This window comes from Penicillium macrosclerotiorum (assembly GCF_028827735.1).
Source record: "Penicillium macrosclerotiorum strain IBT 26536 chromosome Unknown utg000010l_segment0_segment0, whole genome shotgun sequence".
In the NCBI taxonomy this organism is placed as follows: domain Eukaryota; kingdom Fungi; phylum Ascomycota; class Eurotiomycetes; order Eurotiales; family Aspergillaceae; genus Penicillium; species Penicillium macrosclerotiorum.
This window is the reverse complement of record NW_026643089.1, coordinates 2,872,954-2,894,532: the sequence shown is the minus strand read 5'-3', so window position 1 is coordinate 2,894,532 and position 21,579 is coordinate 2,872,954. Positions and strand designations below refer to the sequence as shown.

The 21,579-nt window shown below is 51.4% G+C and overlaps 6 protein-coding genes across 6 annotated transcripts; 2 read left to right on the top strand and 4 right to left on the bottom strand.

Annotated features, from left to right (window-relative positions):
* Positions 1–67: 67 nt before the first annotated feature.
* On the bottom strand, positions 68–3,159 carry N7462_010637 (uncharacterized protein; the record flags this gene model as incomplete). Its single annotated transcript, XM_057082351.1, has 3 exons — positions 68–2,665; positions 2,745–2,843; positions 2,914–3,159. The coding sequence occupies 3 exons, from the start codon at positions 3,157–3,159 to the stop codon at positions 68–70; spliced, it is 2,943 nt and encodes a 980-aa protein (XP_056929391.1).
* A 2,475-nt stretch (positions 3,160–5,634) lies between these two features.
* N7462_010636 (uncharacterized protein) lies at positions 5,635–7,056 on the bottom strand (the record flags this gene model as incomplete). Its single annotated transcript, XM_057082350.1, has 1 exon — positions 5,635–7,056. One exon carries the CDS (start codon positions 7,054–7,056, stop codon positions 5,635–5,637), a length of 1,422 nt encoding a protein of 473 aa, XP_056929390.1.
* Positions 7,057–8,074: 1,018 nt separating this feature from the next.
* Positions 8,075–9,553, bottom strand: N7462_010635 (Clavaminate synthase-like protein; the record flags this gene model as incomplete). Its single annotated transcript, XM_057082349.1, has 6 exons — positions 8,075–8,318; positions 8,384–8,811; positions 8,904–9,027; positions 9,082–9,250; positions 9,340–9,441; positions 9,499–9,553. 6 exons carry the CDS (start codon positions 9,551–9,553, stop codon positions 8,075–8,077), a joined length of 1,122 nt encoding a protein of 373 aa, XP_056929389.1.
* Positions 9,554–10,352: 799 nt separating this feature from the next.
* N7462_010634 (MFS general substrate transporter) lies at positions 10,353–12,192 on the top strand (the record flags this gene model as incomplete). The annotated part of the gene is made up of 8 exons (XM_057082348.1): positions 10,353–10,385; positions 10,456–10,661; positions 10,719–10,870; positions 10,940–11,315; positions 11,382–11,624; positions 11,687–11,795; positions 11,861–12,030; positions 12,084–12,192. 8 exons carry the CDS (start codon positions 10,353–10,355, stop codon positions 12,190–12,192), a joined length of 1,398 nt encoding a protein of 465 aa, XP_056929388.1.
* A 1,695-nt stretch (positions 12,193–13,887) lies between these two features.
* N7462_010633 (BTB domain and ankyrin repeat protein) lies at positions 13,888–18,813 on the top strand (the record flags this gene model as incomplete). The annotated part of the gene is made up of 1 exon (XM_057082347.1): positions 13,888–18,813. The coding sequence occupies one exon, from the start codon at positions 13,888–13,890 to the stop codon at positions 18,811–18,813; it is 4,926 nt and encodes a 1,641-aa protein (XP_056929387.1).
* A 719-nt stretch (positions 18,814–19,532) lies between these two features.
* On the bottom strand, positions 19,533–21,327 carry N7462_010632 (cytochrome P450; the record flags this gene model as incomplete). The annotated part of the gene is made up of 3 exons (XM_057082346.1): positions 19,533–20,768; positions 20,845–21,042; positions 21,109–21,327. The coding sequence occupies 3 exons, from the start codon at positions 21,325–21,327 to the stop codon at positions 19,533–19,535; spliced, it is 1,653 nt and encodes a 550-aa protein (XP_056929386.1).
* Between the last annotated feature and the right edge of the window lie 252 nt (positions 21,328–21,579).

Sequence of the window (21,579 nt, the reverse complement as noted above, 5' to 3'; positions counted from 1 at the left end):
AAAATCATTCTGCTCACTTCTCCTCGTCGGATGCAGCTCAGCCCCAGGAAAAGCACAATCCAAGAGGCTACGACCAGTTATGGAAGCCCGGGAGTCCAGCTCCGCGGCGGCCGCTACCACGTCTAGAACCACCGTTGGAGTCCGTCCCGCCATGATTCCCATGACGATTCTCCTCTAGACTGCGACGCGAGGCGCCAAAATCGCTCATGGCAAAAAGAAGAGGCTCGTCATCTTCGAAGGGGGTCTGCGAGGGTGGCCCCCGGCCGATGCTAGGACGTTGACCGGAGCCACGACGGAGCTCCATTGTCGAGTTGCCGCTGTTGCTACCGCTACCGTCACGGTCGTCACGCTCAGCAAGGTGAGATGGGATAATCGCGCCCCGGGCCAGGCTGCTCGATGCAGAGCTCAACGAGTGGCCGCCAGAGAATCCTCGACCGCGTGAGCTAGCGAAACGCGGCTGGTAGACGTTAGACGAGGATGAAGTTGCTGATGGGCCGGGGACGGGTTGAGAACGACCCGTGATGGTCCCGGTGGCGGCGGCAGCAGAAGATGAAGGATCGTCTGCCGAAGATGATCGGCGTCCGACCGTGGGGTCGACATCTGAATTCTCGTAGTCGGTCTGCTGCTGCTGGGTTGGGCCCAAATGAGGCGTGTCCTCGGCACCTAGGCTCATGCTTCGAAGTACAAAGGGAAACATTTCCTCGTCATCACTTGTCGTGGGCCGCCTACGCTGCGCAGCACTGCTAGAGCGACGATACGCAGGCGCAAATACTCGCGGGGAAGTTGGAATATCGATAGCAGCGGCAATGAGCGCAGCGGACTGGGAGTTCTCCAGGTTGGGGTTTTCTTCGAGAGGCGAGTCATGCTCCACATGCGTCACTCGACGGTCGTGCTCGATGGCTATATCATCAGCGACACTATTTGAACTCAAACGCGAGCGGATGGCAGGCGTATGCGGCGTGTGGGGAGATATAGGCTTCCCAGGAGATGAGGCGGTAGATATGGAGGTCCCAGCTACCATCGGTGGTACACCGGACAGGTGTTTGCTCGATGATGCTGACGAGCGGTGCATGTGCATAGAGGATGATATAGAGTCAGAAAGTGCAGCATTTGACTCCCTCATCCCTCGAAATCGGGCGAGGGCTGCGGAAGTTGCTGTGGGTTTCCGCTGGCTGGATTGGATGCTCGTAGACCTAGATGGATTCATGAGATCCTTCCCTGTATCAAGCATTTTCAGGAACTCTGAGATATTCTCATCATCTGCATGTATTGACTCGGCGCTGGTACCCGCAGCCTCTGCGAAAAGACCAGAGCTAGGTTGAACGTTAGATGAAGCGGCACTGGCTCTACCACTGGAGTTATCATCATCTATTTTCGGCGTGCCTCCAGAAGATGGTCGGCCTCGACGATGGCTGAATGAACTACTGTATCGGGAGAGGGGGGCAGTTTTGGGAGAAGCGGAATTAGACGAGGCAATGGCCTGCTCTGAAGCGAGTGCAGCGGTTCTGCGCGCGGAAGCGGCCGTTGATGGTGGGGGCATCACCCGTGATTCAGCAGATGTGCCCGTCGACACGCGGGTAGATGAAGTTCGTGGCGAAACGCCTAGAGCGGGCTCCATCACAACCGGTGAGGCAGATAGCGGAGGAGCTTTGAAGGCCTGGAAGGAGACGGAGGGGCGACGCGCGAAGTTCGAGCTGTCACCTTCTCCCGCAAGCTGCGCCGCACGTCCTGGCGGCGCAATCTTTGCAGCCGGGAGCAATTTCTTCGATGGTGAATCTGACGGAGACGACGATCCCACGGCCGAATCTCTGGCCGCACGCAAGGCAGAAATCGGACTTGCGCCTGTGGTCGGACCAACCTGGTGGAAAGTTGAGAGACTACCATATGCACGGGAACAGTCCGGACTCTCGACCGTCCTTTTCTCGACAGGCACCGATCCCACTTCTGGGTTTAGCCTCGGAGCATCCTCCGATGGTAACGAGGGGCGGAAGATGTCGTCGTCGGCGCCCATGAAACGCGAGCTCAATAGCGCTTCCGAATCGTCCACTCGGAAATCACAGTTCGTCCGGTAAGCAACTGAAACGCTGAACGGACCGGCGGGCGACTCTGTGACCCCAAAGCGGTACGTATCCACGACCTTGCCATGTCCCTCATACAACGGCACTGTCAGAGAATCTGGAGATCGGCCGCTCCGCGGCCGGCTCCCATCTATCACGCGGTATCGAATCTGCAACGCCGGACTGCGTCTCAACTTAGTGCCGCGCTGCGAGAACTTCCACGCCGGCAAGAACTTGCTGTACGTGAAAAGGGAGCGGAACAAAATGATGCTCTTTTTGTACACAGTCGGCAACAGGGCACCCAGATCCACTGGAAGATCACCGGCAGCCTCTCCCAGTTCGATTGTCCACCGCTCCAGAATAATCTCATCTGCATCAGCCTGTTGGGGATTGGCATTGGGGCCTCGCGCTCCGGCCAGAGATTCTCGCACGTCCCATCGCTTTCCGTTCTCATCCAAGATCACCAGGCTTTGGTTGTTGGTCAGACCTCGGCCGTCCAAGTAGGTCTCGATGATGAGGGGCGGGGGTCGGTGGTCGATGGCATCACAGGTGCGCCAGGTCCACAGCTGTTCGCGTAGGGCATCGGTCTCTTCGAGCTCGACATTGAACTGTTTGATTGTCACACACCTCACGTCAGTATCCCGGTTCGCAAAGGAGAGCTCCATTGAGGAGTCGGGTGTTACCTACCCAACGGTTGACCTTGGGCTTATCGGAATTCTTGGCATAGACGGGTGGGAGCTCGACACGCGAGTCGAGAATGATCAAGGCTGCCTTGGTGTGGTAGTTCTATGGGCCGATGGCGATAACGATGGTCAGTGAATCTGGCGGGGTGATCTGGGCCCTCGTCCCCACGTACCGATATGATCTGGTTCAGCTTGGCCATAACCTCTTTCCCAGGCCCGATGGCCTCCCTAGGATTCTCTGCCGTGGATTCTTGACCAGCATCGATACCCAGGCCTTTGGTAGAGCGGGATCTCGTGTCGGCAGAGGAGGAGGATGGGTTGGATTCCATGCCTCTGAGGTCATTGCGAGCGGAGGCGGGCTGGGAGGGTTGCCTGGGCGCCGACGATGATACCGCCGGCGACCGAGGGTGCTGATGCATGACAGAGGACTATTAAACGGTCGGTCAGGGCCAAACAGTGCACTTCCGTCACGATCAGGCTTACCCCGTGTGCTGGGGTCGGGGAAAATGAGGTGCTATCAGCAGTGGAGCGGTGTTATCAGGAGAGCGTAACGGCGGAGCTAGTGCAGCCGGCCATGCTAACCGGTTCCCCAAGGTGCGCAAAGAAAGGAGGAACGTTTTCCACGGGAGAATATCTAAAAGGATGAGGGGACCGGTGGATTCAAAGGGCCACGGTTCGTTGTTTGGAAGAGTTGAAGGGGCCAAAGGGTCTAAGAGGTTGCGGACCTTCGGAGCAGCGAGCTTCTCCGCATCCACCAGTCAGGGTTGACAGTGTATTGGTGGAGCCTATGGGATTATGAAGGCCATCGTGGAGAAGGATTTGGGTATAGTTGAAGGGAGTCTATAGAAGAGGAAAGGGGAAGGAGAGGAGGTTGGATGTGGCTTCGTAGCGGTTGGCGGTTGGCGGTTGGTGGTTGGTGGTTGGCGACGGTTGACGGTGCAGAAGCGGAGAGTGTGTCTGTGACGCACACCCGGTGACTCGACAGGTCGCGAGCCAGTCAGCCTGGAACGCCACAGCTGATCCTGGATTTAGTCATGGATCATGGCGTTTGGCAGCCTGCATCGTCTCTACTCGACAGGACTCGGAATGTCTCTGAACAGGGTGATTCTCTCGGTCTCTCGGTCACTCGGTCACTCGCCATATATCACCAGGTATTTCCGGTCGCGATCCGGGCCCGTCCACTACGAACAAAGAACGCCGTGCGACTAAAGAGCCTGGCGTCTCGCAACATGCCAATCAACCATATACTGGCCATAGACCGAGCATATACCAGCCATATACCGGTCAAATATTAGCCCAAGTACCAGCCCAAGTACCAGTCATATCATCTTCTGTTGTGAACTCCACGCCCAGCTCTCAATGCGGTGCATCGTTCTTGGAACCAGCAGATCCTCCGCCCCGACTCCGCCCTTGCTCCCGCCGAATACCCGCAAAGATAAGAAATGCAGCTGATCCCGGGCTCCTAAAGCAGGTGATCGACATGCACGAACCCTCCCGCTGACGCCTTATGCTGAGGTGCCACTGTGGCCGTGCTATCTTTCCGACTTGAGCAGGCAGGAAAGGGCGAAATGCAATCACCCTGCTGCCGGTGCCTAGCTGGAGGCATCTTCATTCACTCCAGTCAACCAGGGGTGGTGGCCTCCTGTCCTATCGGTTCTCCAGTCGAATGCAGACGCCCCGCGATGCCCCGGGTGCTCAGGGCGCTCAGGGTGCTGAGGCACGGTTACCGTAGCGAGGCAGACCGCCGGGAAGCACTGCTCAGCAGAGCCGCGACAAAACAATGACGCAAGCGAGCACGGAATGAGGATCACGCAAGTGGAAATCGATAGGTAGCAACGGATGAACGCCGAGAGCCAAGTCGGAGAAAATATCACTTCTTGTGTCGCCTTCTTCTAGAAACTAGGCTCCAATTCGACGCTTTGCGTTCCGCCATCTTGTCACTCTTGTCTCTTATCACTGGTGTTTTTCTACATAGATGTATGGCGCGTGCCGCGACTACGTGCCTCGCAAAAATCGAGGCGGCACGCTACATACAATGCACCATTGTGGGATGGAAATGCAACAATTCGGGCCAAGGTAAGAGTGATGGTATTTTTGGTTTACTCTCTGCGAGTGACAGAAGGCGTGACGCTCCCTGTCTAGTGCGACCCCCTTCCCTCGTCTCGTCGTCTCTCACCTGAGAGAACAGTAAGGAGGGCGATTCACGGGGGTTGAGATTGCGTTTGGCCCGTCTTCCCGGCAAAGATCATGGGTTCAGGTGTGGGCATAGAATGGAATGTACAGGGCACGTAGTCAAGTTGTACTAATGAAAAGCAGGTTTGAGAGTATCAGGCGATTAGCTCATAGGCCAATGCGCAGTTCCTTCAGGTAGAATATTGTCAATAGTTACTTGTGTTCCAATACCTTGTGCTCTATTTCGATCTGGTTACTCGTTCTCTCTCTTCCCATGTTGTTCATTGTGCTGACTGCCCCTCCCTTTCTCTGGCGCTCTCGCTTCTTTAAAATATCGAGAGAATGACTTCATGTAGTTGCTCCTCGTAATCGCCCTACTTCGACCGAATCTCCCTGCTCTATACCACCCCCTCCCTATTACCCTTTTCCACAGCGAGTGGGATAGGTTCCAACCCAATTTTGCCTACCATTCTTTTTGCGACATTTACTCCCAAAAAAAAAAAGAAAAGAAAAGAAAAGAAGCATGCCAGAGAGTCATCAATCCTAGACATCTGAGGATAGAGTATTCGTCATCAAAGCCAATTAAGTTAGTCGTTACGGTATATTATAGACCGGGATTTGAAAGTACAGTGGCCGGGCTCCCGTCTGCCCCTGAAACCAAATCATCATGACCAGCTCACCCGGTCCTTCAACCTGCACAGTAGCCGAAACAACGCTCACGTCTACCAGGTCACCACATCCTGTAACACACTCAAGTTCTGCTGCACATTGGAATCCGTCTTGCCTAGGTTCGCCAGCACCTCGATCAGCTTGATCAAGATCGGCTCCAACTCGACCCCCAATGCAATCGGGTTGAGGATACTGAGCAGCTCGGTATTTTTCGAACAGCCACTCGCCGTTGTCCCCGCAAACGCCGACTGGACGAAACTGATCGTGTCCGGCAACCCGATGATCTCGGTTGTCGCGTGACCGCCGTTCCCATACGTCGTGAACTTAACACTCGCGCCGTTATTGCACCACGAGTCTACCATCGCCGATGCATTCGCATACGGGATGATCTCATCCTGCGTCGCGTGGTAGACGAACATCGGCGCGGTCGGGGTCTCCGCCACATTCACGCCGAGCATGTTCTTACTCAGCACTGACTGGATCGTTGACTCGTAGAGCAGGCCAGTCCCGAGCGTCTGGATGTCTGTAGAGAATATCGACTGCTCCGCGAAGTTGAGCAGGTCGCCCACCGCGCAGTTGGTGCTTGCGAAGTCGATCTTCGCCTGGCCTTCCGAGGTGAGAACGCGGTTGAGAACGGGCGACAGCTCGGCCCCGTACGCGCTGGGCTTGGACAGACCCACGACCGCGGCAGGGATGAAGCCGCTGAACAGGGTGTCGTCGATGAAGACCAAGGTGCCGGTCAAATTGGACGGTGTGCCGCCCTGGGCCCAGCCCTTAATGTCCAGTTCAGGGGCATAGGTGGGCTGCAGGGACGCCGCCCAGCCCGTCGCGATGGCACCGCCGGAGTAGCCCGTTCCAACAATCATCGGCGTCGTGCTGGACAGGCCGAGGGTTCCGAAATTCGACACGGCGCGCATGTTATCCAGCACTCCCATGCCAGCCAGATGCCCCGGCCCGAAGGCCGCCTCTGGGCCTTCGTAGTCGGGGGAGGCAACGATATAGCCCAGAAGCAAGTAGGCTTGTAGAATCAACTGTTCCGCCGAGGAGATGATATCCGTCTGCGCGGCCCCAAGCTGGTAATTATAGCTAGGATCGCAGATGGTGGCGGAACTATCATACGCCGTATGGAACGAGACAAATCGATCCTTCTTCGGGTTGGTGGGCTTGAAGATAGTAGTAACGGTGGCAATGGCCGAGCCATTGATAGCCGTCGTGCGATATAACAGCTGGTATGCCTCCACAGGGTCAGGAATCAGCCCCAAGAAGGCAACACTGACACTCCGATTGCGCAGAATTGTACCCGGCGCTTCGGACTCGAAGCCCGCAGGAGGCTGATAGAAGGGATCGTTGCTCGGTTCTTGAACGCTTCGCCGAACCGTCCGCATCCCAGCGGGACGAGCAGAGGCAATTGCCAGCATGAATAGCACGAAGGCTATCATGGCCTGCCGCGCGGTTGATCCAATAAAAGAGGCCATTGGGAGCCGTCGTATATACCCAAGGTTGGCGCCGGTGATATCTTGGGTGAATCCCACGCCAGAGAAGCCCAGCAGCCACCGGCGGACGAGGACATAAATATCCACCGTCTTGATAGATTCTGTGAATGTGATGATGGCTCCCTACCGAGGTAGCCTAGTTTTTCAGCGATGATCCACTTTTTCCCTGAGCCCCGTTCCTGCAGAGCTCAACCAGCAGAAGCCAATCCATCTTGGCGACGGTTCCGTGGTGGGAACACTATAGATCATGGAGGGTGTCATCCGACAGGACCGATATTTTCCGGACCAACTTTTCCAGGTCCCAAACAGCTTGATTAACCCTGCATCTCTGTCTGAGAGGGGGCATTCTGGGGGAACCCCGGAACAAACCACTGGGGAGATGAGCGGTGACCCCGCACAACATGCTTCCCAGGACGAAGATCGACAAGACTAACGGGAGGCTAAGGGCATCGTCAGCACTACCGGAGACGGAACTCGGCGATACGATGATATACGATGAGGGAGAGGGTCTCGTCGGCGCAACAACAGCTCCGACGCTGCGCTATATTTGATTGCTCTGTGCCTGCATGTGCAACGTAGGGTTTGAGTTTGCAGAGTGCAAGCAGAAGGTCATAGCCAATTGGCGGAATGTCGGACGCATCAGGCCCCTCATACGTATTTCCATTTCTGCTGGATAATCGGTAAATCAGGCATTCTTTGCAGGAACTGGAAATGGGTCCATGTCACAGTGGGCTTTAGAACCCAATGACAACATCTTAGCTGGGCAGTCTCACATGCGGTTCCTGAATCCCCCCCCCCACCTTACATGAATTTGACAGGTGATATTCTGTACAGAGTTTGATTATTGATCCCCGAGAAGAATTATTGCATGGCCTTCAACCACTGTCTCAGCTTGCCTATTACTACATGGCCGAATGAGGTCTATCGAGTCGATATTCCGGTGGATAGAAGAAAGAAGACTCTGCGACACTGAGCATGTTAAATTTTCCTACAAATGGACCTAGTTATAGATCTTGGCATCGAGGCCAGGGAGAATCTGAAGATCCTTTGCTCCATAGGTATACTTGCCATCGGAAGAGACTTTGACATTCTTGTTCCGACGCTGTTGCTGTGTCTGTCGTACCTTGACCCACTGCTCCATTGTCAGATGTTGCCCTAATTTCGTGAATTCATTCTCAGTCAACCCCAGTCTCTTTAGCAGTGGGCTGTTGGTGATAGGGTCTAGAACCACATGATTGTTGGGTCTACTCGAGTCGGTTAAAAAAAAGTTCTCCCTGCATGTTCGAATCAAAAGAATGATTAGACTCACCGGGCGAAATATAAAACACCCAGGCGATCCACGTGTGCCTGATCCGCCGGCGGAGCGTGAACACGGTGGATGCTGGATTTAATCAAGCCTCCGGTCAGAGCCGTCAGAGCATCACAGGTATTGATCGTGATGGTGCCATCCTGGGGCCGAACCCATTTCCACTCGCCATCAGAATTCAAGATCTGAAGGGCAGCCACCGGCTGGCGGAATAGTAAAGTAACAGACCCAAGATCGGTATGACCGGGGCTATACAGGCTACCAACTTTCTCATTTTCTTCAGCACTGCGAGCGGCATAGTGCATATAGCGGAGATGATCCTCGCCCTGCACGTCGTACTGGTGGTCGCGGACGAGTTGATCCTCATCGGGCAGCTCGAGGAGGATTGCAAATAGTCGGAGCAGCTTCTCTACCACTTCGGTATGGCATTTCTGGATTTTGTCATGATCAGAATTTGAATTGAGGACAGCTAGGAAGAGAAAAAGAGAGAAAAACTGAAAAAAAGGAGCATTGGGGACCGTACCCGACTGAAGTCCTCGATCTCAGCAATATGATCGGAAAGGACGGGCGGTTGTTGTCGTTGATGGTATCCATCAAATTTGGGAATATTATAAACCTGTACATTGTCTTTGATACCATTTCCGAGTCTACTGGTATTAGTCCTTAGCTCTCAAGCATCAGTGTAAATTGGGTCGTCATACATGCGGTGGCCGGCGGGTCTGTATCCATTGTATTCCCCATTGGCAAGATCATCCGCGTTATGAAACTTTAGTTTCTCTTCCAAGGGCAGGGTGTAAAATTCGCGGCCAAGGGCAAACTGGCGGTCGACTTCTTCCTGGCTGATGTTGAAGTTCTTCACATAGAAAAAGCCTAGAGTACGCAAGCATAGTCTATTAGTCTTGGCAAGCAACGATAAACGACAACAAACCGAATTGGGGTGTGCATATTCGTATACTCACCGACATGTCGTACAGCATGATCCAACTGCTGAACAAGCTCTTGCTTGCCGCCAGGCTGCTCATACTTGCTGAGGTCCAGAGTGACCAGCTCCGCCCAGTCCACTAGGTTGGGTTAGCAAGATCAGATAAAGCACTCGCACTCTAAATTGGGAGACAAACGATCTGCTTTAGTCACTGGGACATGATCATATCTGTCAAGAACTTTGCCGGGCATATTGAGATTAAAAAGAGCTCTTATCAGGATGGAGAAACCTTTCGTTTGTTCAACTTGGGTTGATTTAACAATCCTACAATACTCCCCATCTGTAAGTGCGAGTGGCGAGGGACCGCCTATAAAACCAAGCACCGGCATCAAGTCCGAATTCAACCCCGCACATCTCGACCTACTCGAGTCATGTTTATTGGTAAACCAGATTCATTAAGCACGCCATCCCAGCGTGTCGTGCGTTATGCGATAGCGGCTAAACATCGGTCCAAACAAATAATTAATACAAGGCCCGGGCACGCCATCGCTCGACAGCATGTCGCGGTCTGCAGGGAACAGTGCATCTCTCTGCCACTTAGTGCCTTATTTTTCACTTCCTCTGGTATCTCTTGCTAATTTTGGCCCGCCAGATGTGAAAGTCTCACCCGGACAGGTTCCGATGACGACAAGGAGTGGGGGAATTGCAATGCTGCAATGGGTTGCTTCCAAAAGCTGTTCATTGTGTCCTGAGCTCAAATATATATAGTAAGTATGTGAAGGGCATTTTACTCATTCATACCAGAAAGAAAACTCTCGCGAGCTTCAAGGCTGAGATTTTTCGTCGGCCAGCAGCATCTAAACTGAGGGAATGGTCTACTAGCCATGTCCGAAATAAAGTCTACATCCCCGAACTCCCTTCTGGGATTGCTCAAGGAGATATTCAATTGGTATCCTTCTTCATATCCTTCCGCAGAGAGGAGGTAATGTAACTATGCGAGATCTCTAGCCGAGCATGTATTGATATTATTTAGATTATTATTCAAACTCGATGTTTCAATTCTGGTTTTCGCATGTCTATGCTGTAAGTTTAATTCTCCGGATTGGATATGATCGAATAGCTCAAAGGATGCAAGTTTTCGTCAAATATCTAGGTAAGACAATCGAAGCGGTCGCCTGAGGAACAAGACACTCAATTCAGAATTTTAGATCAAACGAATATCAGCAATGCCTATGTTAGCGGCCTGAAAGAAGATTTTGGTCTCTATGGCAATGAGTTAAACTATTTTAATGTCTGTTACTACACGGCATATGTGGTCTTCCAAGTTCCAGGCCTCCTTTTGATGTCTCGACCGAAAATGTACGTCAATATGCCCCTTGTGTACCATATGTCGGAATATTTGCTCATTATCAATAGTGCTCGATGGCTGCTCCCTGGGCTAGAGATTTTTTGGGGTATATGCACATTTGCACAGAGTCGAGTTACGAATGTAAACCAATTGTACGCACTCCGCTTTATAGTTGGTATGCTTGAAGCGCCAGTGTTTGCTGGAACCCACTTTATTCTTGGTATGGGACTTTAAAAATTGGTGTAAAGACTTGATGGCAGGGCACTGATGCTAACTATTCGTGGCTAAGGATCGTGGTATTCCGGACCAGAGCTCTTCAAGCGTGCGGGCACCTGGTTTATCTGCAATCCCCTGGGCACCATGATCAGTGGGTATCTTCAATCTGCCGCCTACACGAATCTCTCAGGCGTGGGAGGAATGCCTGGCTGGCGATGGTTGTTCATCATTGATGGCATCTTCACTATCCCCGTAGCTTTGATTGGATTTTGGATATTCCCAGGCATTCCGGACTCACCCCGACCCTTTTTTCTATCGGAAAGTGACACTGCACTGGCAAAGGAGAGAGCTAGCAGAGCACAGATTCGTCGCCCGGGCAAACTTGGATTGGATGTCTTCAAGCGGAGTTTGAAGCGGTGGCATATCTGGGTTTTCATTACATGCTACGCGTAAGTCAATGGCAGATTTCCCTCACTTTAAAGCAATCAAGAAGTATTCTCACTCTCAATATCTAGATGTATGATCATTTCCTCCTACCCGATGGCTTACATGAACCTATGGCTCAAAGCGGAGGGTTACTCAGTGTCACAAATTAACCAGCTTCCAACAGTCGCTTACGCAATTCAAATTGTTGCCTCTTGGTTAGGATCCAGTCTTGCTTCAATTTACCCTAGCTGGATTATCTATACTCTTGCATCGGCATGCTGCCTCTTCTCTGCGCTCTGTATGATCATTTGGAATATTCCTACAGGCTTAAAGTGAGCAAGTTACTCTCCCAAGATATCTTTTACGGGGTTGCACTAATCACCAGATCCGACAGATTTGTGGCATGGTACTTGTTTGGTATTTCTGGTTGCCTCAGTCCAATACTATATTCGACAGTCAATACCATTGTCAAAGATGATTCTGAAGAACGTGCGCTCATCATGGTATGCCCTGACTTCCCTTCATTCTTTGTTCGACTAGCGCTCAAGGACTGACAACATACGGCTAGGGCTCAATGATGACCTTTGGATATTCATTCAACATTTGGGTTCCTCTGCTTGCGTATCCGACTTCCGGACCATATGGTGCCCCGAGATGGAAAAGGGGATGGCCTGTGGCCTTTGCATTCTATTTCCTACTGTGGGCCGGCTTTGTATCCTCGATCATTATTCATCGACGGTAAGAAGATTCTTGGACATTGCTACAGAAATCAAACTAATGCCTTTTTCCAGCGAAATTCGAAAAGCAGCCATTGTCACTTCGCAGGAAAGTACTGATGAAGAAGTTGAAACGGTTATTGTGGATCAACCCTTGAATTTTAAAGGCGGGATAGCAGCGTGACTAGTCCGCGCTCTACGCTCTTAGCCAGTCTCCTTAACTTTGAGAGGTTGTTAGCGCGACTCCCCTTGCTCTAATTCTTATTCCAATCGCACAATACTAGAAGCACCAAGATATAAGATCTTGAGTAATTAATGAGGGCTTTGAAGACCTGAAAAATTCCACAGGTAGCATACAATAGCCACCAAATTAGAGAAGTAACAAACGTGTAAGGAGGACTATGGAGGATCCTACGACTCTGGTCCAGGGGGTATGTATGCAGCAGTTCAGCATATCTAAAAGGAGGCTCCAAAATTTCTTTATCTATCCAATCTGTATGGCAAATTGATCCTTTCGTACAAAGCGGCATCTCATGCATTTCAACTCATAATATCTCCAGACCAAATGACGCTTGCCGAGAATTACCCGGCAACCATCGTGGGAGTCATATACAGGCAAGCGGCACTCAAACTTGCCATGCAAACATGATGTACAATAGTCCGCTGTTCCTCGGACTTCATTCGCTGTAACACTATAAATTCCATCGCTCAAAGTGAGCTGCTCATATATTCTGACTACTTTCAGCCTACTAGGAGTGATCATAGTGAAAATGTTCGCTGATGCAGTATCGGCTGTCGGAATAGTATCGTACGTATTTACAGCTTATTTCCTGATTTATTGGCAATAAATCAGACAAAAAGCCATCAAGAATAGCACGAAATCTGGGTGATAGTGTTGAGCCGACCTAATTGCGCACGAGCCCGCGAATTCGGCGTTGTGGCTTGATTGAATATGGGCAACGATTTCTGAACATTCAAGTTACGCTTTCAGTATGAATTCTTCTTTACTTTGGTTGTCCGTTAATATGTCAGGGCTGCTCGCCCAGCTAGGCTCACGGTTGAAAGGACATCGGTAATAGATATCTGGAGTTTTAAGATTAAATACAATTGAAAAGGGACTGCTCGCAGGGCGAGATGGCCTCTGAGTTGCATTCAGTTCAAACACCAGTAGCTGGGGAATGCCCCAATGTAAGCCGTATAGAGTGCAGAAGCAGCTCGCAATGCATCAACACGTTAAGTGCGGGGAGCATTCAAAAGCGGGAGAAGATCCTCGTAGATCAAGAATGTCACGCAGATTTGGACGACCCGCAGCCAGCACCAGCCAGCAACAGCGCAGGCCGCCGCCACGAGCGTCAAATGGTCGACAGGAACGGAGCGGATGCTCACCTCTCGCTCGGGGGCATGGAGGGACGTGCGGCCCACGATTGGTCAGTGCGAGGTTCCACGATCCGTGGAAGATGACGGAGTCGCCGCGATAATGCATTCCCTCGAAGGCCACGACCCCCTCTCCCCCTCTCTCTCATCGATCATACTCGACACCTCGGCTCCGAATCTGCGCGTACAGCGCTTTCGATCACCTTTTCGCTTTGGCAAACCCGACTTCTCGCGGCGCGCGCACCTCAAAAGGCCACGCATCGCCACCACCGCGACGGAGCCCCGCGAAACCCACAATTCCATTTTGTGATCGCGATTCTTGAAACATAGCTCGATTTTTACAGCACAAAGACGCGTCGCTTCTTCTCGAATCGACTTGACCTTCTTCCTTTCGCCTCAGAATCCTCTTATCACCGAGCTCCGTCGCAGTCAGCCCGATTGCGGTGACCGCGACGCCCCAGCTTGGGCGTGATAAGAGATTCTGCAATCCGACCACTCCGGGCACATGAGTTGCAATCTTTGGCAATATTTCATTCAAGACGATGTGGAGAGCTTCCAGCGACTCCTGTCGAACGCGACGTTCGCGGGACCGCGAACCGGAGGAAGCCTAGGAACCGCAGCCGTAGTGGCGGCGAACTTATCATCCAAGACTGGAAGCCCTGGGTCCATGATTGCTGCGTCGCCGAATCCTCCAAAACAAAGAAAAACCTCAGTCGCATCTCCAAGCACCTCTGCCCCCGATCGACCGGCCCTCCCTCGCGCTGGAACCGCTTTGTCGCGAGCCGATGTGAACGCCCGCGACCATTACGGTCGAACGCTTCTTCATCATGTCGCCTCCTCACCAAAGCCCTCGGCAGCTAGCTTCGCACACGCCTTACTCCAGATCCCTTTCCTGGATATATATGCACAAGACTGGGAGAGTGGGTGGACGGCTCTGCATAGGGCCCTATACGCCGGGAATGCCACCATTGCACGGGCACTGATGGCCCGCGACATGCGAGATGTGACTGATTTTAGCAAAATTGGAAATACAAGCCATCCGAGTGGTAGTCTTATCAAGATGAAAGACCGCGAGGGCTACAGCCCTTTTGATGTCTATGGAGCGACGATCACATCCCGGGATATCAAGCAGGTGGCTTCTTCTGTCAAATGGCCAGGCTCCACATCCCCCGACGTCATCGATAGTGACATCGTCTCCAATGCACCATCAAACGAAGGAGAGGAGGGTGACGATGATCTTTATGTTGCCCGAGTGGCCCTGAAGACGCACACCAACTTCTCCGCTGATGAAGTTTTCACCCTCGGCAGCAATAAAAATTTAAACCTCGGACTTGGTGATCAGGATGACCGGCAATTTCCAGAGCGCATTACTCTGAAACGGCCAGATCATCTTCTCCATCGATTCTATCGTGAGTATGGAGAGGATATCGAGAAGTTGGGGCTGGAGGACACCATCGACTCAACATTCTCGGACTTGCCAACTCTAATCACCAATAAGCCCATCAAATATCAGAATATCGTCATGTCGAAGCTGCATACTGCCATTATTACAGATGATCCCGAAGCCAACCTTTTCATCTGTGGCTTCGGACCTGGTGGACGCTTGGGGACTGGCGATGAGTCTACACGTTTCAGCTTTGTTTGCATTGAGACGGGCGGGTTGGCAGGCAAAAAGGTCATGTCGGTTGCCCTAGGCCAAGACCACAGCCTTGCCATCACTGAGTTTGGCGAGATCTTCAGCTGGGGAAGCAACAAGTTTGGACAACTTGGATACAGCTTACCGCGAACAAATAACCGCAATGATGTCCCCATTCAGACAACCCCCCGTCAGATTTTCAATCCATTCAAGAAAGAAATAATTATTGGTGCCGCAGCGTCCTCAATTCATTCGGTTGTCTTCAGCACCTCGGGTCTATACACCTTTGGCAAGAACGAAGGACAGCTGGGCCTGGTCGATTCTGATGCCCGCTCGTTAGAGGTGCAAGTTACGCCCCGACGAGTCGGTGCGTCTCTTTTCAAGTCTCCGATTCAAACAGTCTCTGCCATCGATCGTGCCACCTCTGTGCTCTTGCAGAACCATGAAGTGTGGGTATTCTCGCAATATGGCTACTCAAAGATTTCGTTCCCGCTGGAAGCGAGCTCGAAATTCATTCGTGACAGCTTCATGGCTACTCGATACGATACATCTGCGAACCGAATCATCAAATTAGCTTCCGGAGGCAACACCATCTGTGCTCTGTCTAGCTCTGGCGAAGTTTTCACCGTGCAAGTCAACAAATCCGATGACCCTTCTGCACAGACATCGACAACAAATCCGGCGAAGATTCGTAATTCTCTCGCCACTCCTGTGCGGGCTTGGTCTGTCAAGAAATCCCACATGGCGGCCAATGATGTTGACGTCGGGCAAGATGGATCCATCATCATTTGCACAACCTCGGGATCGGCTTGGAGAAAGGAAAAGCGTACCAAGAACAAAGAGGGTGCTGCAAAGGAGTATAAGTTTGCTCGCATTCCAGGTCTTTCCAGGGCTGTGGCTGTGCGTAGTAATGCCTTTGGGGCATATGCTGTTGCCCAGCGCGACTGTGATGTGACCAAAGAGCAAATCCATATCGATCAAAGTACTCTTTGGGATGATCTTCTACCGCTCTCGCCATTTTTGACACCTGGAATTGAGGATGTGGACACGATTCTTAGCGACGAAACGCAAGACATTGTTCCACTCTCCCCTGTCATTGCCATGAAGAAAGCGTTGTTACTCTCATCCGAAATCGAAACCCATTTCCTAGCTGCGCGCTCTGACGGCACTATTTGGATCACTAGCTCGCTTTCTGATCAACGAATGCCGGTTCATGAATTCCTTCTAGCGGGTCGCAGTCCAATTTTACGAAACGCGCTGCAAGAATTTCATGGATCATATTATGCATCTATGCCTGACGTCTTTGACATTGGCTATGGCAAGGATGGAATTGCTCAAGTCCGCCTTTTGGGTGTTGACTTTCTGACAGTCATGAATATCGTATTTTTCCTTTATACCGATAATATTCTCGACGTGTGGCATCAAGCAAGAAGCTCGCCTGAAAATGCAGCTCGCTTCCGCCAGGTACGAACTGAGGTGATGAAGGTTGCTACCCATCTTAGCCTCCCAACACTGGAGCGTGCTGCAAGGTTGATGGTGGAGCCAACGAAGAGTCTGAACACCGATATGGCGCATGCTCTGAATCATCCTTCTTTTTTCGATGATGCGGATGTGATAGTGCGACTCAATGGTGAGAATCTCAAAATCCACAGCCAAGTGGCGTGTCAGCGATGTCCATTCTTCGATGCTCTGTTTCATGGTCGTTCTGGTGGTAGATGGCTTGCCTCCCGTCGACAAGAATCTTCAGAGAAGGTTGAGGTCAACCTTGAACATATTGATAGGTCAACGTTTGACTTTGTTCTCCAATATATGTACGCCGACACCGATGAACCACTGTTCGATCAAGTACGAACAAAGACTCTCGACGGTCTTATCGATTTGCTCTTGGATGTGATGTACGTGGCCAACGAGTTGATGATTGATAGACTTTCACAGATCTGTCAGAAGATGCTTGGTCGTTTCGTCAACACTCGTAGCATTTCCTACCTCCTCAACTCGGTAGCCCCGATCTATGTCACGGAATTCAAAGAGGCTGCTCTGGAGTACATCTGTCTCAACCTAGAGGATATGCTTGCAAACCGATACCTAGAGGACCTCGATGAGGATCTTCTCGGTCTTCTTGACACTGTTTGCCACGAGAATCAGACTACATGCTTCCCAGTCTCGCGTGGTCGCAATTCAGAGGAATATCTTCTTGAAAAATACCCTGAGATAATCAGCTCAGTTGAGATGGACAGGCGAAGACGTATTGATGCGATGGCATTACAGTCCCGCCTGAGTCAAGTGGAGTCATACGATGTACGACCACGTCCTCCGCAGAATGACATGGCTAATGCATCTCCACTGGCGCGTAAGGCAAAGGGCAGTATTACAAGGGATGAAACTAGTTCTTCAAACACCCCGATACTCAAACCGAGACAATCTACCGGCGATCTCATGTTCCAAATGGATGAAGAGGCCTTGCTCTCCCCTGGCGATTCAATTAAGGGCAAAATGGCGATGCGCGGGCTTGGTATCGAGAACAGGTCATACCCTGATTCACCTACACTGGCAGCTAGTATTCCAGAGGCCGGATCACCGAATTATGGAAGATCATTGGACGAGATAATATCCTCTCCTCGAGAGAGGTTGCTCGCCGAGTCCCCGACTGAGTCTCGAGCGACAGCATTGCATTCGAAGCGCGTCATCGGATCGCCGCTCGACTCTTTATCCGCTCCTTGGGGCTCCTCGGTTATCTCAAGCAACAAGAAAGACCTCAAGGACATTATGGGAGAGACCGCACAGTCCCGTGTGTCCAACCTAACCTTGGAGATGTCAGAAGTGCGACGTGAGAACAGCAGCAGCTTTGCTCCCAAGATGTCACAAAAGGAGCGCAAGAAGATGCAGCAACAACAGATGCAGGATAAGCTTGCTGCCGAGCAGCAGGCGGCAGATGCACGGAAAAATCCCTGGCAGTTACCCTCGCCAGCCACGCCGACTACCACTCCAACCACACCCGGCAAGGTCCCCATTACAGTCCCTAGTAGTGGTTCTAGTACACCGGTCTCAGAATCTGGAAATGTCTCCCAAAAGCCTGCTATGACTCTCCGACAAACAGTAGCTGGCACACCTCCCCCTCGGTCGAAGCCAGTGGCCACTCCAATCCCATCACAAAGCCGCAGTGTGTCATCAACACAAGTCCAGTCCCCCTCCAAATCCAAGCCTTCACCTCCTGGTCCCCCAACCCCGTCACAGCAAAGTCTTCCGAAGTCTCCACAGCCAGCCATCCAATCTATCCGTCACATTCCTCGCCCAGATCCATATACGCTTGATTCTCGCTCCCCGTCTCACGGTTCGCTCTCTCTTGCAACGATCCTTCTTCAACAACAATCTGAGAAGGATGAGATCCGCGAAGCCGCCACTGCCAAGCACAACTTAGAAGAAATCCAAGCTGAGCAAGAATTCCAGCAATGGTGGGACCAAGAGAGCAAGCGTGTGCAGGGACTTCTTGAGCCGGAACCTAACGAGCAACGGGGCAGCAGAGGCGGACGAAGCGGAAAGGCGCTTGGTGCAGGAAGCTCGCGCAAGCGCCGTGGCAACAAGAATATAGCCTCTGAAGGTTCTGGCTTCCAAGGCCAGAAACAGCAAACTGCCGTATCGCACTCTCCAACAACACCCAAGAAGAACACAAATGGCTCTATCCCAGTTCAGAGACAAAATCAAACTGGACCCAATACATCCAGCCCAGCACCTGGGAAGAATACCCGCCGGGGAGGACATGCCGGACCGCGTGGTAAAGGGAAAGACCGCAACTAGGCGGCTTCAGAACTCATCTACTCTCTTTTGATGTCTCTTTGGCTTGATATCTGAGTATCCAGGAGTACTACTTTCTAGTCTTGGCGACTTTTCCCACGTTTGGGATATCTCATTATTAATCCCCTTGTCCTCAATGGACTCTTTATTTAATGCCAATACCCCGCCCCTCCATCATTTTTCTGTTAATTGATTTCGTGGTTATTGGACTTATTTCATGAGGTCATCTTTAGAACGATTTAGAATTATGTCAATGAGCAGGCGTTTTGATGAAATGTCAACCCTCATTTGTGGAGAGATTGGATAGACGGCATATTTAAGATCTTGATTATATTACATGACGAGAGTACGTTTGGACTTGTTCCATTTTTTTTTGGCAAGAGAATAATTATGATCTTCAACGAAGTAAGCAACCTCATCGGCACCTATCCCCCCTCGTATGGAGGAGAAATTCGGCTTGGCTGTTCCTTTACAGGGGAAACTGACCACTCTTTGCTCAACGTGGTAGCGGCTGCGCGGTTATTAACAAAACGAGCAAGCCATTGGGCTCTGCCATGAAGAGTGGGTTGTGATATATTGGAAATATGAGAGCTTGAATGATATTAGCTACCGCGCGTAGAAAATTGATTTTGTATAATTTTTAGAGGTATTATTATTAGAATAATTGGAAATTGTTTTCGAGACACGGCATTTGTGATTATCTAGACCCATTACCAGTCAGGTCAAAACCCTCCGGGAGCATCATGTACATTACCCATCGTTGCCATTTCAGTCTTCGCGCCGTTCCCATAGAGCTGTCGCGGGATGCATCGGCCGAGAGAAGAGAGACTGTCGAGAGAATGAGGGTTAGCACCACTTCCAAGAAAATTGCTATTACAATACGAGGGCACACAAACCGAGTAATCTGTCTCTGGCACTCCATCGCGATCCTCTGGGTTATAGAAGCGAAAGTTCCGCACCAGGGTGGCAACGATAACAACCAGATTCAGGTACGCAAACTTTTCTCCAATGCATCGATGCCGTCCCGCGCCGAACGGCAGGTATGGGCTCTGCGTACCCTTCGAGACAGCACCGTACCCATAGTCAACAATATCAGTCTCGGCCTCAACCTCAACCCGAGTCTCCCACCGATGTGGATCCCATTCCATTGGATTGCGGAAGTGCTTCTCGTCACGAGCAGTCACGCCCGGCGAGGAAAGAAGCGTATGGCTTTTAGGGATGACATATGAAGTTCCAGGGACCGGCAATGGATTCTTGACCTTGCGCATGAGGGTGTGGATGGAATTATTGATGCGCAGTGTCTCCTTGACCACGTTCTGGTGCAGAGGAAGATTTGCAAGGTCACTGTATTTCAAAGGAGGGAGATCTGCACCTAACACGGCTGTTTGTTCTTGGTATAGTTTCTCAGCCATCTCTGGCCGGGAGGCAAGTCGCAGCATGATCCAGCAGCTGATCGCAGAGGACGAGTGCTGACCTGCCATGAGCAGCGTGATCATCATATGGGCAATCTCCTTGTCCGGGATTGGGGTTCCATCGCGATAGAGGCATTGCATCAGGTTCTCAATCATGTCCTTGGCGCGCGGGCCCCCAGTGGCACCAGCCTTGGATCGCTCTCGGATAATGTCCAAGTATATCTCACGCATTCGGACGTGGGCCGCATCACGCTTGCGATTGCGGGGGAGCGGTGCCCAAGGAAGCAAGAAGTTGATGGGTGAAAACCCTAGATCAAGGTCATGATAGAGATCGGCAAACTCTGAAGTGAGCTTAGCACGGACTTCCTCACCCTGTAGGGTACGGCCAGCAGTGAAGATTGTGATCTCGGCCATGGCCACCGCGAGGTCGATCGTGCCTGATGACCCTTTGAACTTCCCGGAGGTCTTGATGTATTGGTTCACTTCTTCTTCAATAAGGGGGACGTAGGATTCTAGGGCTTCTTGACTGAGGCCGAATTTAACGAACTTTGAACAACACATAGTGTTAGCATTGATACCGTCAAAAGAGAGGATTGGTGTAATTGAATGGGGTTCAACTTACCTTTTTTTGCTCCATGAGCTTCGAATTGGGGCAGTCATAGATAATACCTGAGCCAAAGATGGGCGTCGTCAATTTACCGTACACCTCCTCGGCATTGACATCTCTCAATTTGCCATTCAGGATGAACTCATTTCCCTCCGTGCCCAGGTAGACCGTAATCTTCCTACCGAGCAGGATGAATGTGTAAATATCACCGTACTGGGGTGCCAATCAGCACTGCGAGTTACTGGAGCAGAGAATGAAGTGAATTTCAAGAGCACTGACCTTTTCCCGGCACTCGAAGAAGAACTTGTAAGGATCCATGCCGTACCTGATGGTACTGCCCATGATGGGAAACCAATGGAATACCACTGGTGGTTCATTTCGTTTATAAAAAACGAGCTGATGGATGACATTCAAACCCACTGAGATCAAGACGAGGGCTGCGGCATAACACGAGATGCGGATTATTTGGCCCGTAACCAGTTGAGGCAGGGAATCCATATTGGTCTGGTCTCGCGCGTAGAGAAAGATCGGTCTCGCTTTCCAGTATTGATGCCCGGTGTCAAGTTATATAGGGCCACCAGATGGGGAGGGGGTTAGGTCAAATCAGAGGAAAGGGATTCATCATCAGGATGCGATCTACCGGTAAATGTGGAACTATGTGCTTAACTATGCGCTGACTCCCAGTGCCTGCGTTTGCTGGTTGGTAGGGCTCGTTGGTCACGCCATTCAATGTCCCCGGGAACCTGCCTC